Source organism: Kryptolebias marmoratus, linkage group LG5, assembly GCF_001649575.2.
Source record: "Kryptolebias marmoratus isolate JLee-2015 linkage group LG5, ASM164957v2, whole genome shotgun sequence".
Classification (NCBI taxonomy): domain Eukaryota; kingdom Metazoa; phylum Chordata; class Actinopteri; order Cyprinodontiformes; family Rivulidae; genus Kryptolebias; species Kryptolebias marmoratus.
This window is the reverse complement of record NC_051434.1, coordinates 21,193,010-21,218,103: the sequence shown is the minus strand read 5'-3', so window position 1 is coordinate 21,218,103 and position 25,094 is coordinate 21,193,010. Positions and strand designations below refer to the sequence as shown.

Here is a 25,094-nt window from a genome sequence, read left to right as displayed (position 1 = left end):
GGGGGGGTTGCCTTAACCTTGATGTTTCCTTGATATTTTTAGCCACCAGCCTCTGTCTGTTGGAGCTGCAGAGGGAGTTGGATGTTAATGAACGGAGTTACGGCTGAGATTAAGTTCTGCCTCCTTTCAGCTGTGCGCATGCACGGCAGCTCCGAGTCGAGCGAATGGCTGTCTGCCTGTGTCACGGTGACACCGTCGCAGAGACGAGAAAGGCTGCAGGGATGTGCCTGTTCCAAACCCAGCTGCTACAAACATGTCGACTCTTCACACTTCACCACGTCCAGAAAGGAGATGCCACTGAGCTGACACCAACAGAAGCTGCTGCTACGTGGGATGGGGGGATTAGCCCGAGGGCAGACAGGACATTCTCGTAGAGGAACTCGAGACCTCCAAGAACTCCCTTTGTGGCTTTCATTAAAAGTAATCATACAGCAGACAGCTGTTTTGCAATGATAATTGTTTAATGATTTGCTACAAGAAGGAAGTCAGAAAGACTCTGATTTTAAACGTGCACAATAAGCATGACCACACTGTGCAGATATGCGTTAGGGCGTAAAGACACTCAATCTGCCAAAATAGGGTTCAGGGTTTCCCCCAGAAAAGAGGCTATGCCCAGTGGTAGGTGGCCGTTCGCTGGCCATACACCAGCCAACCATGATTTAGTATAAAAAAAAAGATTAAAGTTGACAGGAAAGTTGAAAATATGACATTTGATATTTATTATTTGATATTGTAAGATATTTGTGCCAAATATTTACACATTAACTTTTTGAGCCAATCCAACTCACAATAACTGCTACATCCCACTGACCTTAGAAAACACAAAAGTGGCTATAACTCATTTTTTCAGATAATGTGGTCAGTTTGGTGTGATTGTAGCGGAGGGTCATTGACGACACATCCTCTGATCTCTACACATTTGTGACTTCTTTGATGGCTGAATCAAACAATTGTCTATTTGACAAAGCAAACCTCTACTAGCTGAATATGATACTTAATGTATAGAAGTAGCTCAGATTTTTTTTTTAAATTTTTATTGTTATATTCAGACAAATCAGTTTGGGATTCTGGGAGCTTTGTGGGGTCAAATAAATTTTAAAAAGTGTTGAATCTGGCCAGCAGGCCGCTTGTTAAAAAATCCTGTAGTAAGCCAAGGAAACCTTGCAGACCATACAAATCTCCCCTTTTACTGTCAGTTAGCTTGAAGTTCTCTCATTATTTAGACTCCTCCAGCTTTTGAAAACTTTAAACTGTCACAGCTACAAATTTTGCTTTATTTATGATAGTTTGAAATGCAGCTTATACAGATCTGACACAGTGCATACTGACAGTGCGGAAAAAGGCAGTTTTTAAAACCAAAACAGCTCCTAAAATATTTAAAATGTTTTTTAAATTTAATGTTATGTATATAAACATGAAGGACAAGAGTCTCTGTCCTTGTATTGAACCAAATAACAGTAAAAAATAAGTATCATTACCACTAATGCCCCTTTTACATGAGCTCTAAAGGTTCCGGCTCCACTGTACTTGGCTTGCTTTGCGTGCGTTTCCATGGGCATTTTTTTGAGGTCGGCCCTGCTTCTTTGGTCCCTGCTTCGGAGTAGGGCCAGCCAGGTCGGCCCTGCTTCGTGGGTGGCGCAAGCTTATCTCCTGTTCACTCATTGGTTGTGGGTGTGACCAGATGCAAGCATAAAGAGCGAACGGTAGGAATATAAACAACAGCGTTAGCTTACTCTACAACGTTTATGCCGTCTGTCCCCCAGCTGAAGGCGCTGTAAAGCCTGAAATCTCCGGCGGATAACAGCTGTCCTACTCCGCGCAACAATCGGGGCATCCAGAGCATTTCTTCCACTGCGCCTCTCTTTCTGAAGTCTCAGGAGAATGCCCATAAGTTTCAAAAACAGCAACAACACAGGGCCAACGTTGTCCATAGCGCTTTTGTTGTTTACACAACTTGCACCAAGTTTTCATAGCGACCGACCATAAGAACCTCGCTTACCTGCAAACCGCTAAAAGACTCAACCCCCGGCAAGCCAGATGGTCACTTTTTTTTGGCAGATTCAACTTCTCTATTACTTTCAGACCTGGTTCCAAGAATGTGAAGCCTGATGCCTTATCCAGACTCTGGTCCAACTCCAAACCCCTGGACAAGGAGGAACCTATAATCCCACCTAACATGTTTGTCGGCGCCCTCTCTTGGGCCATCAAAAGAGAGATTACGGAAGCCCAGCAGACGGATCCAGATCCTGGTGGAGGACCTCCGGGAAAACTGAATGCACCTTCGGCCGTTCGGGCTAGAGTGTTAGATTGGCTCCACTCAGCCCAGTTTTCATGTCACCCCGGGATTAATCGCATGCTAAAGTTAATATCCAGATATTTTTGGTGGCCTACCTTATCTGCAGATGTTAAAGAGTTTGTGGCAGCCTGTTCGATGTGTGCTTGTTTCAAAGGCAGTAATCAACCCCATGCAGGATTATTGCAACCCCTACTGGTCCCTAGTTGCCCATGGTCCCACATTGCACTAGATTTCGTCACAGGTCTGCCTCCGTCACAAGGTAACACCGTAATCCTCACCATTATCGACCGTTTTTCAAAATCGGCTCACTTCATCCCGCTACCCAAGCTCCCTTCTGCCTTCGAGACAGCCCAGCTAATGATCCAATATGTTTTTCGCATTCACGGCATTCCTGTAGATGTGATGTCTGACCGAGGCCCCCAATTCGCTTCACAAGTTTGGAAGTCTTTCTGCAACGGATTGGGAGCCAAGGTGAGTCTCATGTCTGGGTACCATCCACAGTCTAATGGACAGATTGAGCGTTGTAACCAGGAGCTGAAAGTCGCCCTCCAATGCCTGGCCAGCGACAATCCTTCTACCTGGAGTAAACAACTCACTTGGATAGAATACGCCCATAACACCAACATATCCATACCGGTATCTCTCCGTTCGAGATATCTTTAGGCTATAATCCTCCATTATTTCCCCGTTTCGAGTCTGAAATCTCTGTTCCTACAGTCCAGTCCCATTAACACAGATGTTGGCGAATTTGGAGACAGACAAAACAAGCTTTAATGAGAACCATGGAACAAAATAAGAGGAGTGTGAATCGTCATCGCTCTGACACCCTTGTCTATCACGTGCTAGATAAGGTTTGATTATCAACTAGGGACATCCAACTGAAGGACACATCCAGGAAACTGGCACCCCGTTTTATTGGCCCTTTTCCTGTCTAAAGAATCATTAACCCCGCCTCTGTCCATCTCACCCTACCCACCTCCGTGCGCATCCATCCCACCTTCCACGTGTCCCAGTTAAAGCCTGTGGTTCAAAGTCCGCTTAGCCCGCCTGCCGTCCTCCCCACTCCCGCCCGGCTGATCGACAACCACCCGGCTTTCACAGTTAACCGCATCCTGGATGTTCGACGCAGGGGCTGGGCCTTCCAGTATCTGGTGGACTGGGAGGGCTACGGACCGGAGGAGAGGTCATGGGTCCCTAGGTCCTTTATATTAGATGACACTTAAATCCCTGATTTTTACAGGGCTCATCCCGAGAGATGTTCTTGATCGCCCGGAGGTGATATTTGAAGGGGAGGTACTGTGAGGATCTGGAGTTTTGTCCCCGCCCTGCTGGCATGGTCATGAGCTCTCCCCTTGCAGTTGCAAGTGATTCTCCTGAGCAGCACCTGGTATTTAAGGCTTTGGCTGGTTCCTGATCTTCGCTGGAGCATCACGCCTTCTGGGTCAGGATCTCAGCCACTGATTCTGACTCTAAGCTCACGGCTAAGCTAACCTTTGTTTTTGTCCCTGCTTTTACTTCAGGTTGACTAGCCTCTCTATGGTGAACCCTGTCCGTCTGGAACCACTGCCTAACTTACCTGGAAAGACTTGCCTTGTGCTGGACTTCTGTTGTTCCCCTCCTGGATTGTTTCCAGATGCCCTGCTTCATTTCCACGCCACACCATCTCTCGGACCTGTAAGGAAACAGACTTTCATAATCTCGCACATCAACCAGTCAAGTACTACCAAGTACCCGAGACTCACCTTACTCCTGTTTGCCATTTCAGATCCTCCTGGTTGCTGCACTGTAAATAATCTCACCACCTGTAAATAAAACACACTTACCTTTTCATTACGTATCTGCGTCCTGGTTTCCGTATAAATCCAGCTTTATTCTCTTTTCTTTTGGAAAGAAACACGACTAAAAACAGTACTGATGAGAGGCGAAAGAAGTAGAGTCATTCTGAGGGAAGCAATTGAGCGGTACAGAGCGTTAAATCGAAACTCTCTTATGCAAATGAGCTGTGCTGAGATTTTTCAAACTACTGATCACCAAACTTGTAAACACAGGCGAGGAATATTTGCTGTTTTCTAACACAAATTTGCTATAAACCTGCTGAGTTTGATTTACATTAACCCCCAAACAATCATTTAAAAATGTAGAAATTGTTAGAAGCATAAAAACAACACAAAAAAATCATATTTTGACAGCTAATATGGCTTTAAGAAATTAAAAAAACAAACTCATAAAAGTTATGTGTCAACTGAAAAGTTTGACGTCAAAGAATTACCATAATCGAAGATCTAAACTATGCTGACCATTCACAGCAGCACTAGTTGCATGTAGAAAAGATTAATTTACTGGTGAATTTTTAGTAATGTAACTTCTTGTGTATAGGTATTATACTAAACCAAAAGAAAACAAAGTAAAATTACTTTTTCATGAGATTTAGGACTAGATGAAACATGTATTCCTTCATGAACATTTAAAGCTTCTCTTTTGCTGTTCAGCTTCAGCGGTTGTGCGTTTCATCGCTATTATTGTTGTCCAGGATGAAAAGGAAACAGCTTGTCCCATCTGAAGGACAGCGGTGTGCCCTTGAAGCTGTCAGTGTGCTCCCTGACTTGATAAACTTATTGATGAATTATCAGCAGCAGCAGCCCTTCCAGCCTGTGCATGCCATGTAGTTTTCCATGTAGTTTTGTGGACTTGTGTATGTGTGAGAACAAAACCAAATAAAAGTTAGTTTGACAACAGTGAGCCTCAGTTTTCAACAAGTACACTGTGTTCTCCTCCTCACTACAAACCTTACCTGCTGCTGGAGGTCTAAACTGTTCCTTCTGAGTCTCTGAAACTGCATATACCTGATAACCAGACTGCTGGTTTACCTGATATACGACCTGATTGATAGGCAGCTCGTTTACTTGATAACTCGGCGGAAGATACCTGATACCCAGACTTATGGTTTACCTAATAACCAGGGAGTGGATATCACTAATTACCAGGAAACTAGTTTACCTAATAACTAGGCTGCTGGCTTACCTATTAGCCAGGCCGCTGGTTTACCTGATAACCATGCAGCAAATATTACAAATAACCAGGCAGCTGGTTATTACCTGACACCCAGACTTCTAGTTTACTTGATAACCAGGGAGTTGATATTACTAATAACCAGGCAACTGGTTTACCTATTATCCAGGCTGCAGATACTTAATAATCAAACTGTAATTGCCTAATAATGAGGCAGCTGGTTTACTTAAAAACCAGGCTACTGGCTTACCTATTAACCAGCCTGTTGTTTCTGTGTTGTAAAGCACTTTGAGTCGCCTTGTTGTGGAAAAGTGCTAGATAAATAAATTTCACTTCACTTCACTTTACCTGATAACCAGGCTGTATATACCTAATAATCAGGCAGGTGTGTACCTAATAACGAAGCTGTAGATAGCTGATAAACAGACTGCTTGTTTACCTGATATCTGGGTTGTAAACACCTGATAACCAGGCAGGTTTAGCTGATGATAACCAGTTTGTACATATCTGATAGCTACCCCAGCAGTTTACCTGATTACGAGACTATAGATATCTGCTGACTTGTGCTTGTTTACCCGATAACTAGGCTGCAGATAGATAACCTGGCTACTAGTTTACATTACAGAATGGTGGATCAGGACAGCAGTGGGGCAGTTCCTGATCTTTCTGATTTGACGCAGTGTCTCTGATTAAATAACCAGTTACAGGCTCAGGACATTACAAGGACTGCTGTAAGGGGCAAACTGTGTAGTCAGCAAAATACAGCTCTGTCAAGTGGCAGTTTCAGTCTGCTTCAGGAGAAAACTTTCCAGTGTGTTTCTCAGAGCAAACCCATAAGCCCTGTATGTACACAAGCTGATTTTATATAAAGACCTGCCTTCATCGATACCTAAATTTAGATTTTTACAGTCCATTTTATTAGATAAGTTAAGATGAGAAAGATATTTCTCAGCCAGCTTATTTAGAGCACTTTAGATTCTCCATATTTATGCAGAAAGAAGGTGTATGAAAGGAAACCAAAGACAATAATTAAACCAAACTGCTGGATTAAGATGGACCTTATGCTTTGGGTTTACATATAGAAAACCCATTATGATAATATTTATAACTATGTTACCTTTGCTAGACAATAATTTGCAGCAGTAACCCAGAAAGAAAAGAACAAACACTGGTTCTGTTGGGTATTTTTTCCATCCTTTTTAGTTTAAGGGTAGGTTAGAGCATTTTACTAGTTGCCGTTTTTGCTTCTAGATGTCATTACACCCTTTACCCTTGACTATCAAGGCACATTTAAAAACAAATCAGCATCATGGGAAATCAGCATACAGTATAGGTAAGATTTGAAAAACTTGGAGAAAGTTTCATCATTTACCTCAGATTTATGAACTCTTAATAGAAGAAACTCATGTAGTAAAAAAGAAGAGGTAACAAAATATAAGAAGAAAACCTTACTTTTTTACTCAGAATGAAGATATTAGATATTATCAAAAACATTTTAATTCATCCTTTCATCCATCTTTTGCCACATATCTGAGGGTAGGGTTGCAGTGGCAGCAAGTCCAGGAGGGGAACCCAGGCATCCCTCTCTCCAGCTCCTCCTGGGGGATCCCCAGATGTTTCCAGGCCAGAGAAGATGCATAATCCCTCCAGCAAGTTCCGGGTCTGTTCTGGGGTCTCCGCCCAGTGGGACATGCCTGGAAAATCACCAAAGGGAGGTGTCCAGGATGCATTCCTATTCAGTTGTGTGAATCACCTCAGTTGACGCCATTTGATGCTGAGGAGCAGCAGCTCTAATCCAAGCCGCCCTATAACAAAGCTCCTAGCCTTATCTCTATGGTTGAGCCTGGCCACCTTACAAAGGAAGCTCATTTCAGTCTCTTGTATCGGGGATAATGTGCTTTTGGTTGTGATCCAGGTGAGGGTAGACAGACTAGTAAACTGAGAACTTTGCCTTTCAGCTCAACTCTTTCTTCCCAGGACATACAAAAGCAATACTCTCATTACTATGGATGAAGCCCCGATCTATCAATCCATCTCCTGCTCCTTCCTACCTTCACTCATGAACAAGATGCTGAGGTACTTGAACTCCTCTACCTGAGGCAAAGACTCTTCCCCTACCAAGAGGGAGCATTCCACCTTTTTTCCAGTTGAGAAAGGTGTGGTAGAAAGGCTTGGCTGATACAAAAATATTATTTAATTTCTCCTATAAAAGCATGGTTGCATTTGTTAAGCTTCTGATGCCACCAAGGGTTCACCACAGTAAAATAAAGTGGACGTGTCTTAATACACAAGTGACACTTCTGAACGGTGTTTCATGGCACTGACTCTTCTTCTCATAATGACTAGTGTGTGTGCACTTTTCTTTCTAATCAGTTTTGTTAGTTTTTTTTTTCTTGCTAGTCTTTGCAGCACTAATTAACCCCATCCCACTCTTTTTGGGAGGCTTATACTTCAGTGTGATGAGCTGGAAACAACAACGATGTTTTGTCACCATTCAGCTGGTAGAAGATCAACTGAACTATCTGCTCAGTGTCTTTAGTTTCAAGGCTGTATTTGTTGTAGACGGTGTGGAGCAGCAACTGAACAGCAGTGGGTTTAAACTGCTGTTACAGTGTGGATTTAACCTAAGAGTAATGCTCTTCCCAGGTATAGTTAGACATTATCACATGCTTTTAGCTGTTATCTACATATTGGTAGTTTTTCCTCTAAATACTGAGTAGGAAATGAAACCTAGCCTACTTTTCCCTGTTGTTTTGGAGTGTGTGCTAAAGATATGTGCTATTTTAACCTTAAATGTCCACATTTTTAAGTCAAACAAGATAAGCAACCCTCATCGAAAGTTGTACATCCCCACACTTTTATATTAAAAGCAGAAATTTGTTAATAAATATATATAAAACAAGACTCCTGTAAAAGGTCATTTGAATGCAGAAAGAAGACATAATTAGCACATTTGTACAGAACTGACATTTACTGTAGGCCCAGTTTATGCTTATCTTAGCTCAGTAAAGAACATTCTTGTACTATGGCAAAAAGAACACAGGAAGGGTGCAGCTGCACCCATTTGTTCTCAGAAATAATTAAACCTATGAGTCATGATCAGTCTGATATTTTGACAAAAAGGCCTATCTTTGGTTCACTCATTGCTGGACTGGATGAGTCATATCATCTCAGAAAACAAGAGACAAAACCAAGAGGACTAGTTTTAAATGTGTTGCTATTTGCTTTTTTCATGGCTTTTGTTTGGTTGACATGTCATATTAACTGTTCTCTCTTTTCTTATTTTTTACAGGTGATGAGTGGGATTATACCATGTCTGAGGTCCAAGCAACACTGGAGTTTTCTCTAGAATTGCACAAGTTTCACAATGTGGACCTTTTTCAGAGGGGGTAAGCACTTCATACCTGTTGTATATAAATGCATCTGAAAATCAGATCATTGAGCTGAGTTAAAATTAAATTAAAGACCAGAGGTTTTATTTTTTAGACAGAATTTAGGACTAAGACTATCTTATGTCGACAAATGACAGTTGTAGCAATAAACTTGAAAATAACTTTATGTGAGTTGTTGTGCTATATCACGAGACATCACATTTTTATTAATAATATGTCCCCATAAAGTTAGAAGTAAATGTTTGTGGGTTGCAGTTTTATAAATTATTAAAGTAAAATGATATAAAACAAATTATATTTTTAATTTTTCTGTTTTTACTTCAATACTATTTTAATTTGGTTTATTTATAAAGTTCCAATCTCAACAGAAGTCATCTCAGAATACTTTACAAAGACAAAAACAAAAAACAGTCCAAATCATAAATCAAATTCGAATCAAAATTCAAATCCAGTTACAGTCAATTCATTCCAACTATATTACAATAGATTCACATAAAGTACATTAAGAAATGCCAATTACTAAAAGTTATCTATCTAAGGAAGCCAACAGATTGTGTTGAATCTTCACTTTATCACAGTCCCCCATCCTGAGCAGCACATTGGCAACAGTAGAATGGAAAAAACTCCCTTTTAACAGGAAGAAACCTCCAGCAGAACCAGAACCAGGCTCAGGATGAGCGGCCATCTGCTTCAATTGGCAGCAGTTTGAGAGGACAGGAAAAAAACCCTGTATAAACCCAAATGGACTGGTCCAGGTGTAGTTTCTATGGAAAGAAAGACAAAGAAAAACACAGGTTATGACTGCCTTAATTACAAATACAAACATGGAGAGTAGAGAGAGTAAAGACAGCAGCAGAGGGAGGAAATGTGGTCAGTTTGTCCTCCAGCAGTTTAAGCCTACAGCAGCAGAACTAAGGAATAACTCAGGAAATCGAAGCCAACCCTAACTATAGGATTTATCAAAAAGTAAAGTCTTTAACCTGTTCTTAAAAGAAGACAGGGTGTCAGCCTCATTGAAAGAAACTGGAAGTTGGTTCCACCAGAGAGGAACTGAGAACTGAAAGCTCTACCTTCTGTTCTACTTTTAGAAACTCTAGGAACCACAAATAAGTCTTCAGTCTGAGAGGGAAGTGCTCTGTTAGGAAAATATAGGGTTCTTTAAAATTAGACGGATGGAGCTTGGTTGTTGAGAGCTTTGCGTTAGAGCAGAGATTTTTCTTTAATATAAAATACAGAGACTGTTAACTGCATATATGTGTCTGCAGGAAGATTAAAACCTCTCATTTAGCTCCAATGAAATTCCAGCTTCATCAAAACTAATTTTCTTTTCAAATATTGTGAGCTGCAGACTTATCCCACTCAACTCTTCAGCAAAAGGCAACTCATGTTTTTGTTTTTGCCATCTGCCATGTTCCAGCACCCACCTTAAAGCTACATAGCATCAGACTGTCTCCCGCTGTAAACACAGAGCACTGTGGATTGAAATAATTTAATTTGTGTGATTTAGGATCTGCTCTGAAATCTAACAGCTGATGTCAGTATTAATCCATGTTCAGACCTGCAGGGCCTGACTGTGGACTGATTACATTAAAAATGCTGATTATCTCTGCAGCTGATGTGTGAAGAAGGTGAAAAACAGTATTTTTAGACTGCATGCTCCACAATTCATCAAATACTGGAAATAGAAGAACAGCTGCAGGCCTTTTAGGCTTATGTAATTGTATAAAAAAATCTGTTTAGTCCTTCTGTCCTTTAGCTTCCGTTTACTGAAGAACAACTGCCAACCTTTTACTCTTATTTGTTATTATCAGAAACAATAATGGAATTTCTTGGAATTTAAATAGTTTAAATATCTTTAAAAAGCTTCTTTGGAGGAAATAATTGATTTTAATTATTGGTCACTAATTGGTCACTGCATCATTAAATATTCTTTTCTGCCTTTGGCTCGAGGGATATTATTATGCATTTGCAATAATATCTATTTCCCTTCAACTTAAACATTTTGCAAGTTTCTTTGGAGCTACAGAGAAACATGGAGGAGGTTCTGTTCTGTTCTGAATGGGTCTTCAATCTGTTAAGGGTACAAAGAAGTCTCAAGACTTTCTGGAATGAAGTGTTCTGCTCAGTGTCAGAAAGCATGCTCAGTTGCAGGTCATGAGTCCTCCATCAGGACAATGATCCAACATACAAATCTAAAAACATCTAGGAATGGCTCAGAACAAAACATTGAACTGTTCTGAAGTGGTCTTCATAGCCCTGATCTAAATCTTGTTGAACATTTGTGGACCCTAGAAATTTCTAGAAACCTCAAGCAAACCTGCTGTCTAAGGGCATTGTGCTCTGGTAAAAAATATGGAAGAATTAGATCATTAATATGAGATAGAAATTGGTTGTTGAGAGCTTTTCTTGTTAAAAGGAAGATTTTAAATTCTATTCCGAATTTGACAGGGAGCTGTTGGAGAGAAGATACATTTGTTGAATTATTGCCTTTCTCTCTAACTCTCATCAGAACTGGCAGCAGCATTTTGGATCAACTGAAGACTTTTTCTGAGTTTTTATTGGACACTCAGATAATAAAGAATTACAATAGTCCAGCCTAGAAGTTATAAATGCATGGCGCAGTCTTTCATTTTAGGACAAAATGTTTCTAGATGCAGTGGCTCTGCACAGGTGGAAGAAAGCAATCCTGTTTTTTAACGTCTCTGTACTCTGTTGCATCAGGTTCTATCAGATCCGAGCAGGGCTGAAGGTCTCCCCTCGAGTGCTCCACAGGCTGACAGTGACAACAAGAGACAATACAGGTGAGAGCAAATTCTGTTTACTTTCCCATACACACAAATGGCCTCGCACAACAACTGAAACATCAGCTCTTGCCTTTGTTCTACATTTTTTTGTGATTCTTTAGTTAATTTTCCATTCCTGTGTGGTCATTAAGTGCTATGTTGTCATCCTACGATTCTCATCACTTTTCACTTTCTGTCTCGCTGCAGTCACGTCACACTTCAATAAGGTCATATTGTCTCTGTTTGTGTTTTCCCACCTTTTTGTGTTTGTTCTGTGTCTGTTAATGTTACTTTTAATATTGGTTGCTGTTTTGTGTCTCCTCATGTTCATTTCAATTCCTTTCTGTTTATTTATATAGCGCCAATTCACCAAAAGTCATCTCAGGACACTATACAAAAACATTGACATACATACATAAAATTCCAATTAGGAAGTTATCTCTCTAAGGAAGCCAGCAGATTGTGTGAAATTTTCACTCTGTTGCAATGCCCAGATTAATTTATAGATTGTGATTTTTAATCTATGGCTGTGTGTATGTGTGTATGTGTTTGGTTTTGTTACCCATTTTATGACTTTCTTGGCATATTACCTACATTGTCAGGATCAGTAGTTCTTATGAGTACTAAAGCCTAGTTCTAATACTATGAAAGGTCATTTTGAGGTTAGATTTAGGGTTAATGTGTGAACTGAGTTTAGGTTAGGGGTTTACTGCTAATGATTATGTTTTTGGTAAGAATCAAAATTAGGCTAAAGAAATGAATGAAGGCCAATACAATGTCCCATCAATCATCAACATCAAACACCATAACAACCAAGGAACAACAGGCAGATTAAGGATAAAGTTGTTAAGAGGTTTAAAGTCGGGTTAGGTTATAAAACAAGCTTTGAACATCTCATAGAGCAACGGTTCAATCCATCTTCTAAAAACGGAAAAAGTACAGCATGACTGCAAACTATGGCCGTCCACCTAAACTGACAAGCTGGGCAAGGACAGCATTAATCTGAAAAGCAGCCAATAAGCTCATGGTAACTGTGGAAGAGCTGCAGAGATCCACAGCTCAAAGGGAACAGTCTGTACACAAGACAACTATTAGTCACGTACTCCACAAATCTGTCCTTTATGGAGGAGTGGCAAGAAGAAAATCATTGTTGAATAAAAGCTATAAGAACTCCAGTTTCTCACAAGCCATGTAGTGGTACAGCAAACATGTGGAAGAAGCTGCTCTGCTCAGATCAGATCAAACCAGAACCTTTGGCCTAAATGCAAAGTGCTATGTGTGGTAGAAAACTGCATATCACCCTGAACACACCATCCCCGCTGTGAAACATGGTGGTGGCAACATCATGTTGTGGAGATGCTTTTCTTCAGCAGGAACAGGGAGGCTGGTCAGAACCGAGGGAAAGATGGATGAAGCTAAATACAAGACAATCCTGGAAGAAAACCTGTTAGAGGCTGCAAAGGACTTCAGGTTGGAGGTTCACCTTCCGGCAGGACAACGACCTGAAACATGCAGACAGAGCTACAATGGAATGGGTCAGATCAAAGAATATTTATGTGTTAGAATGACCCAGTCAAATTCCAAACCAATGGCAACACTTGAAAATTGGTGATGCTCTCAAATGCTCTCCATCCAATCTGACTGAGGTTGATTCTTACAAAGAAGAATGGGCACATATTTCAGTCTCTAGATGTGCAAAACTGGTAGAGCCAACAATTGCAGCCAAATTTGGTTCTACAGCTTCTCAGGGGAGGATCAACAAAAATGCACACTACACTTTTCAGATTTTTCTTTGTAAAAACTTTGAAAACCATGAATCCCTTTTCTTCCACTTCACAGTTATTGGTTTCTTTGTCTTGACCAATTACAAAAAAATCCAAGAAAAACACTTTGAAGTTTGTGGTTGCACCATGACAAAATCTGGACAAGTTCATATACATTCAATCATTATTTTGTAAGGCTTTCATTAAAATCTGTATAATGGTCCATGGGTTTTCATTGCTAACAGACAGACTAATGAACACAAACACAGACAAAGGGGATTGCATGATCACTTGTCATGAAAAGTAGGTGATAAAAAACATTGATGCCCTAAAAATCAACTTCAAAATGTTTTTTTTTTCTTTTTTGCTCTGCTACCTGTATTTATATTTAGCATATGCACTTTATTTTCAGATTGTGTGTTCAGCTTTTAACATATTTGTCTGAAAATATCTGCATGCTGCTTTCACAACTGCAAATCAAAGTGGAGGACAGCTAAAGACTGAGCTGACACTCACTATAATGCTTCATGAAGTCAGTCAAACCTGAAATGTCTCCCTGCCACACTGTTAGTGTAAAAACATTGATTCTTCCTAATGTACCATACATCTGATCCTCTGACACAGGTCTGTTGTCAGCCAATAAAGCAAACTGCAGCGGTGGACATCACAGTAAGAATGATATATATATATATATAATGTAATCAGAAGGTTGCCTGTCCCTCCCCTTTTATCTGCAGCTGCTTTCTCCAAGTCAGCCTGTGAGCATGCACGCCTCGCTGACTAAATCCTAAACACAAATGCACCGGACAGCTCTCCGGCCAATGACATACATTCATCACTCACACAGAGGGAATATGCAATAAATCCAATAATGTTTTTGCCTGTGTCTCTGTGTCTATTCAAATGTCTGTACTGTTCGCAAAATATCTCTTGAATCCCTAAACAGAAACTTTCAGGAAAAAATTACTGGGTGTACATTTACAGCTTTTGGATTGAAACTCATTTTTAGATGGACGCCACATCCAACTGACCTTAAGAAATGTAGAAATGCCAAAAACTCAGCCAGTTTTGCAGCTGCTGAGCTGAAATTTGATGTGCTAGTAGCCGATCATTGTCATTAATGATTATAGGGACACCTGTGCAGACTCAGATCCTCCCTCATGTTTGTATCACGACAAGTCGTTTTAGTCACTCATCCACTGTGACCTGGCAGACTTGGAGCACCAGCAGCAGTAAGCAGATTATTTCCAGTGCAAAATCACCTCAGCTAAAGCTTAAAGGCATTTCAGCAGTTTTCAACGTGCAGCATGTGAGCTTTGAGAATGGCACAGAAAGAATCTGTCAGATGTAACAGAGTTTGACGTGTTGCTGTTGGTCTCAGTGAGCATGCTGTGCACTAAGGTTGTGCTCTCTGATTTGTGGCTGATATGATATGTATCTTGATTCAACACCAACAATTTGATTAATTAAAACTGTTAAACCATCAAACTTGTTATTTCCAATTCACATGGATGCTTTAAAAGGTTCAGACACCTCCAAACTTGCCAGAGCATGGTTGTGATTTTTGGAGAAACAAAATAGGTGTTTAGGTTCGTAAAATACTAATTGATAGATTAACTGAAATTTAAATAATAATTTCTGGAAACCATACTATGTTTTAATGTTCATAATATAGGAAATGCATTTTTCTGCTGAGTCACGGAAAAAACTCATCTACTGCTTAACAAGTTTGCACTGGGCTTCTTTTTTTATTAAAGTGTCATTGTAAAACAGAACTTTTTTGTGAGTGGCAATTTTTTATTAGGCTATTCAATAATAAGTTTTAATAAATGACACAATTATTTCTAGGTTTTGTACTAAAACTCATATTGAATAATGCCGTATTGTGATTAAAGGACTGAATTGTGTCAGTATTTGCTGCTCATCTATCAGGTTTGGCATTTAAAGTATCCCATTAAATAAAATGTAAACAAAGCCTATCATATTAAAGTCCAAAATATAGGTTTGAAGTGCCAACTCCAGCATGATATGTAAATAAAATTAGGCTCTAATTTATGTATTTAAAGATAGAAAGCCTGAATATTCAGCACATTGCATGGTTACTATCAAGAAGAACTGCAGCAAACTGGTGAGAGATCTTTTGCAGAAATTGAGTCCCATGACTTTGTCTGACAGAAAGAGGATAGAAACAAATACAACACAACTATTTCAAATAAAAAAAACAGATAAAGTGGATAACATTGACAAAATTTTCTTTTTGTCAGGTGCGACGGAAATGAACCCAGAGCACAGTCTCATCTTTCAAAAAGAACAAAAATTGATTTATTGTATAAAAAAAAAAGCCTGGCATGGCAGCATGACTAAAAAAAAAAAACTTGCAAAAACACAAAACTCAGTGAGCATGAAGAGGACAGTGCATACTTGCAGCAATGAACCAGTGGGAATGTGAAGAAGATGAACTGATTTTAAAGGCAGAGGGTGATTAGTAAGTGGACACAGGTGACTGATTACAAACTGGGGACAGGTGCAGATGAGTGTGGCAGGCAAACTAGTACACAGCTGCACAACTACACAAGAACTTAAAATATTAAGTTCTAACTAAACGCAGGGTTAACAAGAAAATAAAACAGAATTACACAAGTATATAAAAAAAAACCTAAATACAAAAGAAAAATAACTCAAAACTCAAAATCCTGACACTTTTGACTTAGCCTACACTTATCACATTATAAATGAACTGTATTTCTTATGTTATGTATTATGTATTTGTCAGGTTATTTATTTATTTATTTTTTCATTTAGCTGTTTACATTAGCTAAACATTGAAATATGTTTAAAACAGGCAGAAGTGAAATGGATTCTTTAAATCCAGCAAATTAACACACACAGGTGTATGTTAATGTCTGTTCTCCCACCTAAAAATAAGAGATTTCCAGCCATCAGGGTGTTTCATTGCTACAGTACAATTATGGAGTTGGATTTGTTTCACAATTATTCAATCAAAAAAAAATCATGTCAAACAAAAAAAGGAGTACTCAATCAAAAAAATAATAATGTCAAACAAAAAAAACATCTTAAAAACTTTTTACCCATAAAAAATATTTTTTTACGAAACAAAAATTTATTTAAATATTTTTTTTTTTTTTGATTGAAGTCACTAATTTTTTGATTGAAATTCTTTTTTTTTGGTTGAGTCAATTTTTTTTTTTGGTTGAACTCGTTTTCTTGCTTGCTTTCCCAGCTGCCACCACCAGTTATTCTCGCCACTAGTTGTTCTATCACACCGGACTGACGTTTCCTTCTGTGCAGTCCCGTTCTGTTTAGGATCCTGGTCAGAGTAGCATACTATTATTGGTTTTAACCACAGTGCAAAGCAGCATCCGTATCCGTGTAGGCCAAACATGAAGGGAAACCTGACCAATTCCTGTTGGCCACTGTACTAGCCTAGCATAATACCGCCACTTCCTGGACATAACAAGATACGTATCACATTTTAACGTGATAGCCATGGTGATAGCGTTCAAATTTTTTTTTCCTGCGTGATAGCAATGCGCTTCCGTACTCAGGGTCTGTCGCTTCAGTCAGCGTTAACCAATAGGGAGACGTCTTACATCGCTCGTCCTTAATCCCCGCCCAGAATGTTCATGTAAGCTTCCCCAAAGCAAATCAAGTTGTATAAGCAAGAAAACGAGTTCAACCAAAAAAAAAATAGACTCAACCAAAAAAAAAAATTGACTCAACCAAAAAAAAAATTGACTCAACCAAAAAAAATAATTTCAATCAAAAAATTAGTGACTTCAATCAAAAAAAAAAAAAATCTTTAAATAAATTCTTGTTTTGTAAAAAAATATTTTTATGGTAAAAAGTTTTTAAGATATTTTTTTGTTTGACATTTTTTTTTTTTTGATTGAATACTCCTTTTTTTGTTTGACATGATTTTTTTTTTGATTGAATACTCCTTTTTTTGTTTGACATGATTTTTTTTTTGATTGAATACTCCTTTTTTTGTTTGACATGATTTTTTTTTTTGATTGAATAATTGTGAAACAAATCTAACTCCATATACAATGGACAGGACATTTTCTGTTAACATTTTACATGAAATGCTCTTGATTAAAACAGCAGAGAATAAGAGGAAAGCGATGAAACTGGTGGGGAATGAGATGTCTTCTGGGGAACAAACTTCAACACAACACAGCACAGTGTTATCGATCATTTCCTCAAACATTTATTCACAGAAAATAATTATCAGACAGATAACCTTATTAACTACATAGTTCATTTAGCACCCTAAAGAAATTTGCAGAGGTTTTGTTTTTCTTGCTGTCTCCTCACAGGCCCCCTTCTGTACAGTATTCGTGCTGCTGTAATATTTGCAGGGCGTACAAACCATTCTTTCATTGTCAGCTAGATTGAAGCACTCCAGTATTTTAGACCATTGAAAACTTAACTCGGCTCGTTAAACACTGGTTCACCTCTGTTCATGTAAGTGTTTTAGACTAAAATAATCTTCTGTTGAGAATTGACAGAATTGTAGCCATTTTGGTTGAAACTTAAAAGTCAAACAAACCTTAAATGAAATTTCATGTGATCTTGCACAGTCTGGTAGGGCTTGGAGTATGTGTTGTGAATGACTGCCAGCTACTACTCAACTAAAGTTTAGCTCAAATATGGATAACATTCACTGAGGTATATGGTTTATGAGATATTTTGTAAACAGGGTGACACCAAGGTTTTAGGCAGTGATCATATGCAATGTATTACCTTTCAATGTATGTGTTAGGGACAGTACTCAATTACTCCAACATCAATTTGTAGCCAAATATCTGTACAGTTTACTGAGTATAGACATTTTGTGTTTTCCTAGTTTAGTTGGTTGTGGCAGCCATCTTAAATTGAGTTGAGTCCAAAAGTTAACAAGCTATAGATGTCAACTCAATCATTACTTTCTGGAAGTTTAATAAAAATCCTTTCAGTGGTTTGTTGTCTATTTCGCAAACAACCAGAAATTATTTCAATAGTTAATGACAAAGTTTTAAACACAGATCTTACACAATCAATTATTGCTCAGCTCTAACACACCAAATTTTTGCCCAATATCTGTAACATTGTGCCATTTTGGCAGGCAACTTGAATTGGCTTATCAGTTGTAGAAGTACATCCCATGAGTACTTTTCACACTTTTCAAAAATCTGTTCAGTGGTTCATGAAATATTTTGGTAACAGACACATACATGAAAACCTGCACTCACTTAGACAGGGGCAAAAACATTATTGCCCACCTTTGCTTTTGGCAGTGGGCATTAAAAATATTGAAGTTACAGATACTGACATTAGGTTTTGGCCAACATAAGATTCTGACAATATGATAAGCTTAATACAAAAAAACAAAACAAAAAACATTTATTAAATAAAATTGGAAAAATGTATTAGTAAAAGTATTAGTATTTACTTCTAATTAAATATAGAAATTCAATTACTGTTTCTTCTGCCTAAATAATATGACATGAATAAAGATACACAAGTACACAGAATAAGTGTTCAAACACAAGTGAATATGTCGACAGTCACTCTTTAAAATTAATGTCAGATATTTCAGTCAGTCCTGTAAAACAATATGTTTAATGCAGGACTGTCACTATGCTGAAAAGCCACCAGCTACGCTTGTTGGAAATTAGAAAATGTTGACTCATGCAGAGGTTTCTATTAAAAAAAGAGGTTCTTTCCAGATTACATTCACACATGATATGGTGGTACAGTGACACAAGTCATAGCCCCCCCACCTCCAATCCCATGCCCTCCACACACCCCCACACACAAACATGCATTTTTACAGCTGCTTAATGCTACAGGTAATGACAATCTTATCAAGAGGAGACCTGCAGAGAGACGAGGAGTACAAATGGAACAGAAAAGGTCACATCCTCAGCTGGGGGTTGTAAGGAGGTGTTACTGCTCACAGCTGGACAGCAGCTTCCCTTCTGCAGCATCAAGAAAAGAATCTAAACATCAATTCAGAAAAGTGGAATAGAAACAAAGGAGAAGCTTCATTTATCATTTAGTTTTTAATGCAATGTCTTTACAGTATGCACGTCCAAAAGCAATGTATTTGTCTGAGGCTCTTCTTGGAAATGTGTGTAGATTTCTTTCAAATTTTGACACTTAAAAGGGAACCTTGGCATAATAGTGCTGATTTATGAATCGGCATATTAAGGCTACTCAGATGATCAAAATGATGATAAAAACAACTCGAACCAGTGTTTCGACTAAAACTAAGAGGTGAACCCTATTGTGCTCTTTAACCAAACTGTATTTCTTCTTTTTATGTAATTTCTGTTGCCAAGGTTTATGAACAAACTGGACTTTTCAAAGGGCTTACCTTGGCAGTAGAGCATGGCCCCCAAAGTTTAAACAGCCCTGAAATGGTATTATTGTTTTAATAAATGGATGTTTTGCAAAAGCCATATTTACCATATATAAAAATTAAGCAACCTCACATCAGTATGAATAGTTTTTATTAGTTGGGGCTCATTTCTTTTAACTACTTCTTAACTGTTATTAATCTAAGTTTGCTGCCTGAGGAAGGAACTTTATGATTGTGTGTACTAATGGAGATGTTGCATTGAGCGGAAAAAATGACAGTGGAGATCAGAAAACGAAAGAAGAAAAGGAAAGTGAGAAAGATTAAAAACTCCCAAACTGACAGGATTTATTTTAAAATCAGTCGGCAATGATTTAGCAGGGCCACTGTTGTTCTCAGTAACTACATCCATCCATTTCCTTTTTTACCCACTTCTCCTTTCCAAGTCGATCTCCAGCAGACACTGTGTGAGAGGTAGGGTTCACCCTGGATGTGTCATAAGTATATTGCCAAGACAAACAACCAGTTACTTAGTTACTAATGAACCTAGCATGCATGTTTTTGGTCTATGGGAGGAAACTACCTGAAGAACATGCAAACTCCACCCAGAAAGGCTGGGAGGTGAACCTACAACCTCCTTGCTGTAAGCTTTAACAACTCGGCCACCGTGCGAACCTCAATGGCCACAGTTTAGTTAATAATAATACCACCTGAAGAGTAAGCACTCTCTGCTAAGAGGAATGTTCCCAACAAGCCAAACTCGGTAGATCCAAGTTTGCAGTATTTTGGTTATTATGGAGCTCTCAGATGTCACTGTTGTTACTGTTAAAGATTCATACATAACCCATCTTATTCACTGGGAAAGATGTGTGTGTGTGTTTGTGTTCTTTTTACCTGATTAAAGACTGGAGAGCTGACAAGGAAAATTCTTGAACTGTGAGCGGCAGAAGACTTTGATGATGACGTGAATTTTTAATTCTACACTGTTTTAGGTAGGAGATGTGACCAGTTAAAAAGATGCTTCACTTGCTGGTTGGAAGAGAACATTTTGAGCTAAAATATGACTGAAGTCTCTGGAAGCCTGGCTGTTCACTCTCTGTATTCTAGAGGTATTTGAGAGAAAACCATAAGTCCTATTATAATGAAAGACACACTGGTTGAAAGTAGATAAAAATCCTTATGCTGAGTTTTATCATTTACATATGCAATAAAAGAAATGTGGAAAAAAAAGTTTGTTTGCAAAGGATTTAAAATTTTTAGACATTTTAGAAGTCTAAACAATACCATAAACATGACCAGCACCAAGAGGACATCTCAGTATTTTTGCCCACATTATTGTGGTATGCTGATACTGTGACAACCCAAACTAAGCAGTCAGACCCTCCAGGATTTCGCGATGTTGCGATCGCAACTATTAACTCAAAATCAAGCAAACCATGCAAAATTGCAACTTTTTGCAACTTTGCCCAAAACACTGCAACTTTAACCCAATATTTATTGTTTCTAAAGTGATTTGCCACCGTTTCTGTGGTCTAGTCTCTTCTTTGTGGGTTTGTGTAGTGTGGAATACAAAATAACCTCAAATAACTCACGAAGAAAACATGCAACGTCACATCCTGTTAACATCAGAATGCCGGGAGCATGCAGGAGCAGCGACCGAAGTGAAAATTTGCGCTGATGCTTTACATTTGTCCTCAAAGTTTTCAGCAAAGGACCGCGCAAAACAGTTTCCTACCCAGCTGCACAAGAGTGGGGGGAAGCTGTTTTGCACGTCCTGCAATGTAATCATCGAACATAAACGCAAGTCATTAATCGACAAACATTTTGTGTCTGCAAAACGTGAGGAGAGCTGCAGACGAGGGACAATCCAGAAATGGTCATGAATGTCAGTTTATAAGCTTTTCATAATGTCAATGTTTGTTGGTGTTAGAACCTGAGTTTTGGAATTATGTTTGGTCTTCATGTTTCAGTTATAGTTTATTGTTTGTGTTTTGTCTCTTCCCTGTGCCTCAGCCAACATTCACTTTTCCTCAGTCACTCTCTCTCTCTTCCCCATTCTCACCCATCTACACCTGCCTCTAGCTCCATAATCATCTCACCTTTGCCCACTTCCACTAATCACCCTCTGCCTTTAAAAACCCGGTCACTTCTCTCACTAGCTGCTGGTTCATTGTCATTCTTTGCCTCCTTGATGTGCCGTCCTCCCTGTTTGCTCATGCCTCCTCGTCTCCCTTTGGTTAATCTCTGGTTTCAGGTCTGTTCAGGTTTTGTTTAGTTAGTAAATGTTTTTTGCATTTAGTTTAGGTTTTGCTGCCACGTCAGCCTTTGTTTTGGGTTTGCCTTTTATTTCTAAATAAATTAGTTTTTTTTTATCAACATGAGTCTGCGCTAAGGGTTCGCCTCCTTCCACCCCGCTCATGACAGTTAGTAATTATCTTACAAAACTAGGAAGTATTTTTGGTTTATATATTAAAAGTTATGGTTGTTTATTGATTTTAGTAAAAAAAAAAAATTGCAACTTTTAGGAAAATGCCCCGCGAAATCAGGCATTTTAGCCCGCAACAATCACAAAAAATGCCCACGAAATCCTGGAGGGATTGAGTAGTGTTCAAACAACAGATACATGACAGGAAGTAACATCATGACTTAATTAGCTTTTTGTTGTTTTCCATTGATACACAAAGTTCAAGACAGGAAGACTGTCATTACCAACATTCTCATTCTCAAAGGTCAGCTATGGTTTTGAGACTCCAAAAAATTCTGGTTCCAGGCAGTAAATGAATGAATACATTTCCTCTGAAACCTTAAAGCTCCTGTCCCATTAATCACTTTACACCTCTGGGTCATCAGTTGACCATTTGTTTTTCAGTGCCTGACACAATGGATGTGAAGTCTTAGCTCTCAGGTGAAAGTCATTTTTAAGAGTGTGACTTTTCAGTCTTCTGGTAGTTGGCTGCCCTGATCTAACCTCAGTCACCACCAGATTTGACACATCGATTTGACAGAGGTATTGATCTTTTTGCTACTTGGTTAAAGAAAAAAAATCCATACATGCTCTTCCCCTCGAGCATCAGGCTAGACTAACAGAGTCAAATATATGAGCTTTCTGGAGGAATTTCACTATTTAAAAAGTGCTGGCTGACATCAAGGATATGAACTTCATCAATGGTCATTGCATAGATTTGTAAATATGTCTTTAATATGTCTTTAGGTTAAAAATGGCAAATTGATTGGTAAACGGCTCAGTGATGGATATTAAAGGACCTTTTCAATATAGCACTGTGCAGTTAGGGAATAAACATCCATTTTCACCATTGTTTCAGAGTGGAAAGCTCTGAAACTCTTATTTATGTGCGTGAACTTTCATTTTGCTTTAGAAGTAAACTCTTAGTAAATGTGTTTTTTGTTGTGTCCCACACCAGGAGAGTGCAGCTTCAGCTCGGCGGGGGTCTACGACGGCACTATTTTCAGCCGGATATTTCAGATCCTTTACAGAAATGAGGAGATTGCAGTGAACGACTGTATGACCTTCAAAGTCCACCTGCTATTGGACGGAGAAAGGGTGAGTCGTAACAATGAACTGTTTAAAAACAGGGAAAGCATCTCAGCTCCTGCTTTATGATTTAGGAGCATTGCTTATTTTATATATTTGCCAAAAAAAATAACTATAACCCCATGGTTAGTTCTGCATAGTGCTGGGCGATATAGAAAAAATCCTATTTTACGATATGGATAATTTTATATCACGATAACGATATATATCACGATATACCCCAATTGCGTACATTGTCAGTTATTCTCTGAAAACTATGAAAAAATAATCTCATTTCTTACTTTTTTCAAGCTTTATTTCGAAGTGACATTTAACTGAACTTTCACAAATGAGATCTGCTGCATTTTAGTGCAGCAATATATATGTACCTGTTACGACGTAACAGTATCAAATGACAACAGACTCTATTATCTTCGGCCGGCTATAGTTTTACTTTTCGCAACTTTTACAACTTGTTTGACCTCGCACTTTTTGGATTGGTAAATATTATTTTTCGTGGTTCTTCTTAAAGTGATAGAAGAGGTTTGTTGTGTTGGCATCAGATGAGAAAACAGTCTAATAGCAGAGGTAGCATTAGCATTAGCAGAGTTAGCATATTACCTTTTTTTGCTCCGTGTCGGACTTCTTGAACCAAACCACAGACGTCCCCCTCGTTTTGGTAAAGGTCTTTCTTCTTGGGCTGCCTGCTAGCTGTCTCTACTTGATACTTCATGTGTCTCCATCTTTCAGCACTTATGACTTAAATGCCGACACAATATATGGTGGGTCACAGAATACGGTGTGCCGCTGGGCCGCACAGAAAGCTGCTGCCGTAAAGCATGTTGCAAACCCACACGTAAAGCAGGGTCATGTGGCAAAACGGAGGTTCTTCGCAAAATAGTTATTTTTTCTTCCTATTTATCACTTATATAAACTGAATGTATGCAAAGTGACAACACTAATACATTCGTCGTAGCCTACGTTATGAAATATTTACATGAATCATTGATACAATTATGATAGAGACGATAGAAGAAAATATATCACGATAGGCACTTTTCTATCGTCCGAACGATATGTATCGCTATATTGCCCATCACTAGTTCTGCTCTAAATAACAGACTTTAGGTATAGATTCCTGCTGCTAATTCTGCTTCTGCATTTTCACTGATAAATGGATGAATGTGGAGGGAAATACACATGTTCTGGCAGTAAAGCTGAGCTCACCTGTGACCAGACCTTCCACTCTATAATACAGTCGTCTTTAGTTAGGATTCAGTGAGGTACATATAAAGAAATTTTACATATATGAAATCACAAAGGTTTAGAATATATACACATCTATATAAAGTCTCTTTTAGTGACAGTCATGCTAGTTTTCTTCACTCACCATATAGTTTTTTTTAGGCCTGTACCTCTCTGTGGGCTGGCAGCTACTCTCTGCAGAGAGAAGCAGATGGAAACAGCAGGATGTGGGAATTACTGTAAATTTTGAAAAGCTACATTTCCTCAAATTAATTACCATAAATTAGCAACTGCTAGAAAAGCTGTGCTGCTTAATGTAAATTAATGTAAATACAAGAGAACATGCGCAAGTGTGTGTGTATATATGTGCTAAATGTGCTAAAAGTGGTAAACATGAATGAACATCATGCTAACAACAGGATGGAATAATAGACTTCATATACATTTGCATGCTGATGTCACTACAAACAGTCTAGCCTTGGTTGAAAATTCCCCCAAATTATTTAAGAACCAGATTTAGTCACCTCATGTTAGAGAAACAGTAAAAAGGAACTGAATGGTTGAAGTTGTCCGATCAAGGCCTACAATAGCCCTGATCAGCCGTCATGTAAACGGGATATCCAGGTGGATGCACTAATCTGAGCTGGGTGTTTTGTTCGGGACTACAAACACAGTCACAGCTCCCATTTTCTGTTTTTAACACACTGACCAAC

At 38.8% G+C, this 25,094-nt stretch overlaps 1 protein-coding gene across 2 annotated transcripts in view; it reads left to right on the top strand.

Moving 5' to 3' along the window:
- Nucleotides 1-25,094, top strand: part of fam135b (family with sequence similarity 135 member B) — a 64,204-nt gene that overhangs the window by 2,947 nt on the left and 36,163 nt on the right. For both annotated transcript variants that reach the window (XM_025008620.2, XM_017428352.3), the window contains exons 2-4: nucleotides 8,598-8,694; nucleotides 11,419-11,498; nucleotides 23,027-23,166. In XM_025008620.2, the coding sequence (XP_024864388.1) occupies nucleotides 8,618-8,694; nucleotides 11,419-11,498; nucleotides 23,027-23,166 (297 nt within the window). In that variant the 5' untranslated portion in view covers nucleotides 8,598-8,617. The remainder of the gene's footprint in view (nucleotides 1-8,597; nucleotides 8,695-11,418; nucleotides 11,499-23,026; nucleotides 23,167-25,094) is intronic.